The 12,639-nt window shown below is 37.6% G+C and overlaps 1 protein-coding gene across 1 annotated transcript in view; it reads right to left on the bottom strand.

Annotated features, from left to right (window-relative positions):
- Window positions 1-7,280: 7,280 nt before the first annotated feature.
- The window catches only part of ROBO1 (roundabout guidance receptor 1), a 74,527-nt gene continuing 69,168 nt past the window's right edge, over window positions 7,281-12,639 (bottom strand). Inside the window, exons 20-21 of the mRNA XM_060150751.1 lie at window positions 10,443-10,636; window positions 7,281-8,968 (exon numbers count right to left, since the gene is read on the bottom strand). Of these exons, the coding sequence (XP_060006734.1) occupies window positions 8,954-8,968; window positions 10,443-10,636 (209 nt within the window). The 3' untranslated portion in view covers window positions 7,281-8,953. The remainder of the gene's footprint in view (window positions 8,969-10,442; window positions 10,637-12,639) is intronic.

Here is a 12,639-nt window from a genome sequence, read left to right as displayed (position 1 = left end):
GTGGCGCATGGGCTTGGTTGCCCCGAGGCATGTGGGATCTTCCTGGAGCAGGGCTCAAACTCATGTCCCCTGAATTGACAGGCAGATTCTTAACCACTGCGCCACCAGGGAAGTCCCAAGGTATGTGTTCTTGGAAGGTTCAGTTGGTTTTCAGTCAGATTGTTAAAGTCCTTTAATTTGAGGAATGTTAATATGGGATTCATATCCTGTATATATCTATATATACCTTTATCTATCTATATATCCATATCTACATCTATACACATAGTCGTTATGTTTTAGAAATTATCATTAATAATTTCTTATTTTTAAAAATCGCCTTTGGAGCCTAAGCAGTACTTTGAGATTTACATATTAGTTAAAGATAATGGAGCTTTAAATATTTGGTGCCAACAGCACAGAACATTTAGCATCCACGCATCTTCCTACTTCCAACACAGACACCATTTTTTCTGCATTTCAGTTATAATTAATGAAATAAAGAAAGTTGGGTATTGTTTCTAAATTTTATTCACAAGTTTCTCATTCCTAAGGGGCAGTTTTGTTTCCTAGAAATAGAAGGAGTTTTAAAGCTGGATTCATATCTATACTCTGTTTATGTCTCTCTCCTGAGAATTTCATCACATTTTTCAGTCTTTCAAAATCTTGGTTTCCTTATCTGTCAAGGGGTTAAGGCTAGCCCTTTCAAAACAATTGTGGCAAAATTTTAATCTGATTACATATTTAAATCATAGCAGGTACACAATAAATGAGTCAAATTTTTCCCCATGAACTATTTATCCATAATTTACTTCCTATGGTATTCCCCATAGTAGCTATTCCAAATGCCTGTCACTCTCCAAGCCCTTACCAACATGTTGCATAATTGTGACTTGTAGGTTTGAAAACAGGGTTTATATAAAGAACCATTCATTCAATTTACTATCACTGCCTCCCCTCTAAAATCACAGGAACAACGTGGAGACTCTTACACACAAAATGAAAAGGCATTTTAGGGATGATTTACACATAACCTTTACAGAGAACACATAGGTAAGATACTGCGTATCTAAACTCCACACTGTGAAAAACATAAGGCAGTCTATTAAATAGTCATTCCATGTAAAAACTCAGGTTTTTATTACGCTGGTTTACAAATATATCTTTTTCCTAACTTCAGGGTTTCCTTAGTGTGGCAGCCAGGGCAAATATTTTGCAGAACCTCTGTTTTATAAACAATTTAAGTCACCTCAAATCAGGCACATCAGTACAATTTTGGCAACACAAGCTCACTCAATCTCATGAAAGAAATGTGACAGCCAATGGTAGCAATCCACTAACCAGGCAGCCCTCCTGGAACCAGGGGCCAGCTGCAGGGCCCCAGGAGGAACCCAATAGATACAAATCTGGATTCTGCAGCTCCTTGGGTATGGAACTCACGAGCAGGGGACCTGGGCCCGTGTTGGTCCCAGAACCGAGCCTTAAGGCACTGTCCACCCTGACCAGACTTAGGCACTGCAGGAGGATTTAAGGCACTTCAAAGTGCAGGAGATCCCTGAGTTGCAGGGTGGGGACAGCAGCCCTGCTTGTCCAGGTTAGTTTTGTTACTTTCTGAAGCTGAGCAGGTTGTAGAAATCACTTAAGTAGGAGGCATCGAAAGCTCTGCTTTACTTGAAATTAAAGAACTCAGAGCTTTATTCAAATGCAAGAATAATTTCTAAAACCTCAAAGTGCAACTTCAGTCTTAACGTGTGGAGTTACTGATTATGCCAAAGATCGAAATGAAAAAAAAGTACCAAATCCAAGTAAATATTTTGAGCCCAATTTATTTAAGACAATGGGTTTGTATAAATGTTACAATAGTTCATCAAATGTAAGACTCCATTGATTTGAAGATCTTTATATTCCACTGTGAAAATGCTACCAATTGTAGTTATGAAACAGTGCCTCGATGATAATCTCACAGACACAAATTGTTCACACCCTCAACTTTGCTTGATATTTCATGTTTTTCTGAGGTATTTGATAATTTTACCTGCATTTATTTGCATTGTGCGTGTATAGTATGACACAACTTTAATTAATTATTGTGGTACTGTAAAGCTTATTGCATTGTTAGAAAATGCTCATAGTTACTCTAATGATTCAGTTCATGTCTCACTGCTGTTTCCATACTTTTTTGCTTTTGTTTTGTTTCAGTGATGATAGTGTAAACTTTTTCAGAATACGTTAAATGTCAAACTCAACACCCATAATACTAACAATTGGTAAGAACTCCACCAATGTGAAAGTAGTATAAATACCGAGGACTAATTTCATATATTCACAGTATGAAAGAAAATTTATCTTAAATTTAGAAAAAGTAAATTGATGATAGCTTAATTTTTGCCAGCATGCTAAAACATTTCCCAATAATCCTGCTTTTAGCATATGGCTTTCAGGACTCCTCTGCGACAGTTCCTTTTGAGTTCAGACTCACGTCATCTTGGCACCTTCCCATCTCAAACACCTGCCATATGCGTGTCCACTATCTGCCCCAGGGTCTTCTACTCCCACCTGGTCTGCTCACTAATGCTTGGGAGATAAATCCCACATCCCACTCCACCTCATGCCACTCCACCCCTACCCCACAAGCAGCCTGCAACCAAGGCAGAAGCAGGAACAAACTGATGAACTTCTAGGCTTGCCTCCTTCTGTGAAAGATTCTGGAAGGGATTCTGTATGATTTTTGGAGGAGCTATTAGGGTCCCCCTGGAGGCAATTTCACATACTTTAAAGAACAGATATTGACTTCTCCTCTTGTTCTCCTCACATTCCCGTGTACTGAAATTAATTCCTAAATAAACAGCACCTAAGTCTTTGTCACAAGTTCTGCCCCAGGGGAACCACAGACAAGGCTAAGTCACTGTTTAATTCTCATCTGATTTAAGGGGGGGGAATGTAAATTGCCAAAGTATATTTTTTACTAATTCAAATGATAAAGGTGCAGATTTCATATAGTTATGAAGGTTAGTGATTAACCTAAAGAATAAGAGGTGTTATGATTCTCTGCTTCTGTAAAGATATTAATGTCATACTTGCTAACTTAGCAATCATATTTGTTTCTTCCACAACTGTTTTTCAAATGCTCTTTGTCTTTCCACTGATGCCCTTATTAACGAAGTTGGACACACGCTCACTGTCTGTTTGTATGAGGTATGTTTTTTAATAGCAGGCAATGAAAACTATTGGGGTGACCAAAAAAGTTCATTCGGATTTTTCCGTAAGATCATATAGGAAAACCCAAACAAACTTTTTGGCCAACCCAATACATCATAACTGTTGCCTGACAGCAAGTGGTTGTAAAACACAGATCTATTACGATGAAACTTACGTTTGATATGTTAGGGTAAGTGGCTTTCAAACTTTTTTTTTTTTTTAACATAAAATTACCTGGGATTGTCTCCAAAATGTAAATCATTAGGTCTTGCCTCCTGGGATTCCGACTCAGCAGAATCAGAACAAGAATCAGGAATTTACATTTACAATCAGAAGACACATCGATGAACATCACTTTGAGAAACATAGTCTCTGGAGAACAAGAATTTTTGAAAATATTTTTTAAATACCCATTTGTTATCTTTCCTCTCACTAATGTTCAAAATAGGCAATAAGGGAAAGAGAAAGAAAAAGAATATAACTTTTCAACTATTTTAATAGCACTCAAAGTGCTAATTAGTCTAGCTTGTTGTTACGAATAAGACATTTTCATAATAAAGGATTATCTAACTTTGAAGCATAAAGCAACATTTGTTTCCTCATGCAAACTTTGAAGGGAACAACCAAAAAATGTTTAGGATTTGCTTAAAAAGTCAATTTACTATTTCAAAATAATTTTATGCTTGTATTCTGAATATGAGCAAATCTTTTATTTTTAAGCCCAAGATCTCTTAATTTCTTACATTCCATTTCCATATACTCTACACTTTTGTTAATTGTGGGTTGATTTCTTTAAACCACTAAATTCAGAATTTTACAGCTGACAGATAGGTGCTAAGCAAACAGTTCAATTTGGCAGTGTTGGCATCTGTCTTTGTGGTGCTATTTGAATACTCTGTGTTTTGTCATTTTATAAAGACGAGGGAATAATAAAAATGAAAACGCTGATGAAAATGATCTGCTTGGGGTATTTGGTGTGTTACAGACAGAAATGTGGCCTTAATGAGAAGGCACTGGACTTTGCAGGTGGCGTGTGTTCATATACGGAAAAAACAAAACAAAACAAAACTTGAGCATCACTACCAAAACAGAAACTACACGTAGGGATCCAGAAATACAAGGTCCTTAAGGCTATTCACTGGGAGTCTTGATACAGACGCCTTTGTGAAAAGAAAAAGGGCAATGGCCATATTTCTCTGGAGAAAACTTCCCTAAAACTTTTTGACACGAAAATGATCTTTACACTCTCATGCTCAATATTCCATTTAATATGTTGCCAAATCCTTATTCTTTCAACATTTAATTTCTCTCTGCTAAATTTTCTTGAAATAAGCTGAGAAAACTAGAATTTGACAAAAGATATTTCTATTTTTAAAGACTAACCTCCTTGTTTAATGTTTTCTTTCATCTTTTGTAGCAAGATCATATTTTGAAATATTAGCAGAAGCTGCACCTGTTATAAGGTATTTCCTGCTATCCCACCCCACTTGAGGCAGCTGAGAGGGCTTTCTATATATACTGCCCTGAGATGGTTACCAGAGAAATGCAAAGGAATGGTTACCACAGAAAAGCAATTCAACGCTCTCTTTTGGGTTTCAAAATAGATTTTTGAAATCTGTAGCAGAGCGAAGGCTGACTGGCAAGAGATAAGGTCTTGCAAACTGAAGACCTGGCATACAAGCCATATGCATAATAGTTTTTCTCCCTCTCTGCTTCCTTCCCTCTTTTCTTTCCTCTCTCTCTCTCCCTCCCTTCTTCTCTCTCAGTTTCTCTGTCTCTCTCCCTCTCTCTTTCTCCCTCCCTTTCCATCTCACTGGGAAGAGAGAATTAAATAGGAGGTGAGGGAACTAAATATGGCGACTGTGTCACTGAGGTTTCTGATTCCTGTGTTTTCTCACCTTCTAGTCCTCTAGGGCTTGGGGAATCTGAAAGTAAAGCGACCTATGAGGCTTTTTCCAGTTGAACACCAAAGAGGCAGCAGGTATTGCCCAATAAATATTGGGCACTTACTATATGCTTTATGTATATCAACTCATTTAATCCCAACAACCTTGTAAGGTAGGTATTATTAATTATATTAATATCACTGTTTTAAGATTAAGGCATAGACTCATTACCTTAAACGGTGGTTTACACAGCTAATAATTTGAGGGGCTGAAAGTCAAGCACATCTTGTCTGGATCTGGAACCAACGCTTTTTTCTTCATAAAGCAGAAGTAGCTGCCATTCCCTCCCCCAAAGTACGCAGCCTACACGTGACAAGCAGTTTAGGAGACAGAGTGATATGGTGTGAGGCCCTGAGGAAGGGCCTCCACACCCCAGTCTCCAGAGCCCCAGACGGCATGGAAGAGCATACAAAAGTCCCATTCTGGGTCCCCCCCCTACACCCAACCTACATCAAAAGGCTTAGGAGAGGGTCAGCAAATAATGAGGGTTGTTGAGCTTGGGGAAAGGAGGATGCAGAGTAAAGGTTCTGACAAACGGAGATCAGTGGAAACCTGGACGATAGCAAGAATGCCAAAGCCCCTGCCATCTGACCCCATACACCTTCTGCACATGAAGACAGCCTCTGAAATTCTGATACCACCCTGCAGAGAGGGGAGAGAGGAGAAGATTCAGACTCTATATTCAGAGTGATCGAGAAAGATATAACTGAGTTCCCCTGGCATTAACAGTATTTTCTGCCACTAGTTGGAACAGCAGCCCAAAATAGACACTAAGTCTAGTCATTGAGACCTCAAGTCATATGCTTACACCCCTGAATTGTGAAATACATGCTGAAAATGTCATATCCTTGCCCTCAGGAATTCAAAAGCAAGGAAACAAGCTAAAACACCAAGAATTTATTCCACAATTAGGTATTTCACTGTGAATTTTACTCACCGGAAATGGAACCACCCCCATCCTTGAACCACACGTACTTTTTGACCTTTTTAGAAAAACTCTTTGCAGGTTACGGGGAACAAACTATGTGTGAAAAGTGGAGATAGCATGTGTGCAATGATTTCAGTCCATAAATACAACAATATCTTGTATTGTTTTGGAGGTTTACAGAGTCCACGTCATACACATGAATTCACTAAATCATGACAATAGCTCCATGAGGTAGGTATTATTGAATTTACAGGTGAAGTACCTGAGCCTTAGAGGTTAAGTGATATGTCCAAGGAAACACAGCCCATGACAAAACTGGGAGTCAAACTCAGGCCCTCTGATACACATAATTTGTATGTATATCATATACTACAAAAGAGAGACTAACTTAATTTTAGTCAACTCACCAAAAGGAAAAGAAAAATTAGGCCATAAACATATCTCTCCAAATTTTTTTCTTTGATATAGCTTGGAAACCGACTTCTTGACCTATGGACCTGTTCATCTCTAGGTAGATGCTGGTGGTTACTTCATTTTTGTAAAATTAAATTTCAAATGATCACCCCCATTTTTTCAAATTTTTTCCATATTTTCAAAGTACGATCAACACAAAATTTAGCAATGTATATGTCATAGGAAAAAAACTTTCACTAAATTCTATTGCCCTTGGAACTTCCAAGACATGATGCCCACTTCATTCATCCAAAGTTGAATAACTGAATATGCTAACTTTAATCTAATGAACAATAGTATGCAACCTGGTATATGATAGGTATTGTATTCTCAAAATTTCACATATATTTGTAACCAGAAAGCAGATAATTACTGATAAACCTTTTGGATTTACATAATTTTCTTGTTGACAAAACATAAGTAGTCCAAACTTTACAAGTCAGATTTATCGTAGTTGAATTCTGACTATTTCAGAAATAGGTTAACTGAAATTCAGATTCATACACATAAACATTTTAGTACATTTTTAATATTGACAAAGTTACTCTCTGATTAAATGACTAACTTTTAGTTTATGATTCATCTTATATCTTTAATTTCAGAAAAGTAAAATGAGCATTTTTCCTTACAAGTAAAACCTGGCTGTTCATAAAAGAGAATTTTTACGCATTTGATAATACAGTGGTGACATGTTAAGACAGCACAACTCTGTGATTAAATGGAATACATTTGATAACACAATGCAAAAAAAAAGAAATCAACACAAGAAAGAATGATGTATTTGAGAACATTTTTAATAAATAATGTGACAAAATTACTTTTCTGATTATTGGATTTTCAGTATGCAAAATTATGGCTAAAAATAAGAGGCTTCTTACATGAACATAATGAAAACATTAATCACATGGATTGTTCCCTTAGTACTGCACACCTTTTCTATGTAAATTTCAAATTATCTAAATGAACACATTTAGTTTTTGGTGAACACCACCTTTTTTTTTTTTTTTTGTGGTTCAGTTTTGTTTGGCTTTGTTTTCCAGTGGGGTCAGGCCTGATACCTATATCTGAATAAATGTACATTTTTTTTCTTCAATAGCACCAATTATAAAGTCAATGAAATTTATATAATGACAAAAAAAGGATCATAAAAATCTACAGTCAGAGGGCATCATTTGGCAATTCAAAGCAAGTAATGCCTCTATTTGAGCTTATAAGGAAATCTTGTAAGTTTCACCATTGGCCACAACAAACTTAAACCTTTTTTTCTTTAAGTCCGGGAAAAGTAAGAACCATTGCGTACATGGCCCACAATAAAGTATGCACGTTACTTCACCATCTGTCATCATTCAAATATTCCAAATACAAACATAGAGCATTAACAAAACAGGTTAAAAACGCTTCTCAACATTTTCTTTCAATAAGACAAAAAAGGTTAATAGTTACAATGGTTTACAAATAAAGTTTAGTGATTGTGCTTTTAAAACCAAAAAAAAAAAAAAAAAGATTAAAAACAGTGCATTACAAAAACAAAAATCAAACTTCCTTAAGTGGCACTTCTGAAAGTTGAACTGACACTACCAGAAGAAATTTAGGCCAGTTAAGATAGGGATGTCCTTATTCAATTGGTCATTAAAAACATCCATTTGTTTGTAATATGCATTTATAATTGCTTTTTGATTGAAAAATAGAACAAGGTTTTTGCTAGGCTGACTTATGACAATGACTTGACAACCAGATATCCAACTGGCTTACCCCTACTTATCCAAAAGTACATTTCCAATAAGAATATACTTCAATGATTGAAATGAAGACAAAGTAAAGTACCACCAGGGGTTGCAAAGAGTATATATTTACAATGTTTCTACCCCATTCAAATTGTTTGTGGTTGTTCTGCATTTGCTACGTACTTTTTTTTTCTCCCAGCAGAGGGTGGTATGAAAGACTGATTTTAAAATCATGTTAAAATGAAGTTATGTTTTAGTTTGCATTAGCAGTTGGTTATAGAAAGATTATAACTTGAGAGCCCTTGACATGAGGTTGATTAGTCAACTTTGTATCTTTGATCAATATTTTGCTGTAAATTGGCTTGGTATATAAGCAGTGCAATGCCACATCTCAGGGGCAAAATGCAAAAGAACTGTTTTGTTCTCTCCTGCTGGCTGATGACTGAAGCAAGAAGTCAAATACTTCCCTTGCTGGAAGCAAGGTGTAATGATTTGTTCCAACAGTGAGGGGAATAGGGAGGTTCTTTGTAAGGATAGGGATCAAACAACAACAATAAAACCCCAATAAACTTTAAAAAAAATGGTATTCCAGTAAGAGGAATAAAAACGACAATTTGTACACTCTGATTGCACTGAACATTTTATCTGGCGTCATATGTCATCAGACACGAGGCATCTTGAGTGATAACTTTCACATTAGATCTCACAAGCCTCTCTGGTTGTCTTCAGCTTTCAGTTTCCTGTAAGAGATCAGTTCTTGTTAAATTTTAAAATAAATCTTAGAGTATTGTCCTATTTCATATTTATTTATATGCTTTTATTCTTATAATTTGTGTTTCTTCATTCATTAACTAGCTACACTAGAAAGTGCTCATGGCAACATATTAATTTGTCAATTTTAGCTGGTTTTGATAGCAAATCTAATAGTTCTCTAACAAGTACTAAACTGTTTTCCACACGGTGTCTGGGTGTTGGCAGGTGTGGCACAGGGTGAGAGGAGAAGGAAGAGGCCAAGTTCTTTACTCCCCCAGCCTCAACTCAACATTATAGCTCAATTTTTATTGGTTTTAAGTAGTAGGTTGTCTATGATGACTTTTTTCCCCAAAAGGGCTCTTCTAAAGAAAAACAATCAAAAACCTAAAAAATAACTTTTCTAACAGCATTTGCAAAAGGAAAGCCTTTTTTTTTTTTTTTTTCTTGCGGTACGCAGGCCTCTCACTGTTGTGGCCTCTCCCATTGTGGAGCACAGGCTCCGGACGCACAGGCTCAGCAGCCATGGCTCACGGGCCCAGCCGCTCCGCTGCATGTGGGATCTTTCCCGGACCAGGGCACGAACCCGTGTCTCCTGCATCGGCAGGCGGACTCTCAACCACTGCGCCACCAGGGAAGCCCAGGGAAGCCCAGGAAAGCCTTCTTATTCCAAACCTCAAAATCAAAATATTGATATATTGGGCATTATAGAAAATTCAATTTGACATAATTAATTATAATTTTTCATCTTCTATTATAAAAAGTTTTAGTTTAACACTCAACTTAAACAATCTGCTTGAGATTAAATATATTTGTAAGATAAATTTGTCCCCAGCTTGTTTTTTTATTAAATGATGAAAACACAATCTTAAAAACAGGAGATGATTTTATAATATGATGTGATTTACTGCCAACTCTATCTTAAAACACTACCTATAGATTCCAACAAAGGAGTGTATCTTTGACTCAAGAAGACTGGGAAGGTCAGTGTCAAGTATCAGGTTCCCATTTTCAAAAGACTGAAGATGAACGAGTTGGCCAGGTCATCCTGATTAACTCCAGTGATCACTAGGGTGGCAGGTAACGCAGGCAAAACACCCGCACTCACACCTGATAACTCTGTCACTTTATTGGGTTTTTATAACCTACTGTAATATTATGAATCATAATTATCTAGATCAACAGTTCTTCTATCCTAACAACATTTTTGCCATATATATTTCCTATGTGAATAGCTACAGATAAATATGAACGCTAAGACCTAAAAAGAAGCTGTTATTACCATTTAAAACTTTGGAACACATTTCAAAAAAATCATTAAATTCTCAGAATTTCAGTTGCTGGCATCAGTGACAGGGTTTGTGATGAAACAGTAACATTTCTGTAGACTGATGATGTTTTTAACTTTGAGACTGATATAAAAACTAGTCTAATGTTGAGAAACTTGAAAAAAATTATAGATACCTCTAATTCTTCATTATTATCTTCTCTTTCATATCCTCCAAGAACTTGCATTTCTGCAATATTTCTTCGACCTACATTTGCTTGTTCTCTTTGTCTGCTTCCTGATCCTCTTGATGACATTGAGCTTGAAGAACTAGGATCTCTGGGATTATTTGATGTCGGAAAAGTAGGTCTACAGTAAGGTAGAATATCCTCTGTGTAATGAAATATAATAAGTGCGTATGAACACCACTGTACATTTCATTGTATAATGTATCACTTGTGTCTGTAACTCTGAATGCGGAAACATCAGTGTTTCTGAGGAATAAATGAGGACATTTTATAACAGTAATGAACAAGGCAGCAATGTCTTTTGAAAATGAAAATAACAACCTTGCTGTTTTCCTAGTAGTGGTTGGGATTTTTGTTGACTCTACTCATAAGCTCTTGTCTACCTCAAATTCACTTGAGATCAACATCCTTAAAAGAGGGAACCCAAACCTGCAGTCAGATATGGCTTCCAGTTCTATCCTTAACCATGTGATCTCCCATTATTTTAGGCTTTAGTTTCAACTTTTCTAAAAAAGTGATAATAGTATCTACACTCAGAGGAGCTGCTAGTGTTGATGTGAAAACAAGTGAGACATTGTAATATGTCCCTATGTAAATTATGTAGGAATTATAAGGCATTGATAGAAAAAAAGCCCAGTCTTCTCGAATCACCAAAACAGAGCCAAGCCCGGATTCACTTCCTAGATGCCAACTACCATTTCAACATCATATTTTAAATTGTGAAACGCTGATTCTCAAAAGCCTGACATCATTGCTAGCTTTAAAAAACAAGCCACTCCAGGGGACCTCCCTGGTAGCGCAGTGGTTAAGAATCCACCTGCCAATGCAGGGGACACGGGTTCGATCCCTGGTCCGGGAAGATCCCACATGCCGCGGAGCAACTAAGCCTGTGCGCCACAACTACTGAGCCTGTGCTCTAGAGCCCGTGAACCACAACTACTGAGCCTGAGTGCCACAACTACTGAAGCCCACGTGCCTAGAGCCTGTGCTCCGCAGCAAGAGAAGCCACTGCAATGAGAAGCTTGTGCACCACAATGAAGACTAGCCCCTGCTCGCCGCAACTAGAGGGAAAGCCTGCATGCAGCAACAAGACCCAATGCAGCCAATAAATAAATAAACAAACAAACAAGCCACTCCAGTTAAGTACTGTCTCCTGAATTTCTATCTCCATACTGCTTTAAATTTGGGGTTGCATCTATTGATGCATCTTCCGACTGCTCGCTTCTCTCCAAAGCCTATCCATTCTACCCTTTGGACACCAAACACATAAAAAAAAAGCAAAACAAAACCTCTTCCTCATGCCCTTTTGTTTTCCTCCTCTAAAAGCTTCCTCTACGGCCCACATTACCTGAATGAAATCTGATTTCCCCTAAAGTTTCCACTGCAGTTCCCTGCAGTAGAAGGAGGAAGGTTTGCCTTTAGCTCCCTAACACCACCTCTAAATCACTGCTCCTCCACAAAAACATCCTCCTCCTGTGAGGGCCAAGCAGTCGAGTTATGTAGCCTGTGTAGTCCACCCTGATGATACCTTTTTCCTGTTCTATTCATCACAACTTTAGTTCCTGACGCAGACTTCTGACTCTCTGGGGTTTCACAGTCCATGTGGACCACTACACCTGCACCCTAGCTTCACGGAACTTGGTCCTCTGTGACCTTCGTCTTCAGTCCCTGTTTCATCCACCTTCTTCTACTGAATTTAGTTTTTGACAAACTACATTATGACAAAATATCTCATTTGCTAAAAGCTTTCCCCTAAGTCTGTGCTCTACATAAATCAATACTTTATCTACTGATTGCTTAACAAAGCTTCTTGAAAAGCAACCTGGACTCAATATTGGTCGTCACAACTCCCATTCACTTTGTATCCCACTGAAATCTACTTATGCCCACATTACTACAAGGAAACTGAGAAAATTCACTGTTGACTTTGATAATGCTAATCATGTTTCAGCCCTTACGTCTCTGGACTTCTCATTGCCCTTCATCTGAAAACCACTATCAATTTAAACATGACTACTCTCTTAGCTCCTATAACCCTCCTTCCTTCCTGGCCAATCTTCTGTGGGTTCTTCTTATGCAGATGCCCTTATGTTGATGCCCTTCCTGCAGGTTTCTGCTTTTGGTCCAGCGTGCGCACGTGCACGTG

Source organism: Lagenorhynchus albirostris, chromosome 5, assembly GCF_949774975.1.
Source record: "Lagenorhynchus albirostris chromosome 5, mLagAlb1.1, whole genome shotgun sequence".
NCBI lineage: Eukaryota > Metazoa > Chordata > Mammalia > Artiodactyla > Delphinidae > Lagenorhynchus > Lagenorhynchus albirostris.
The sequence above is the reverse complement of the archived record's forward strand: the minus strand, read 5'-3'. Positions and strand labels throughout refer to the sequence as shown.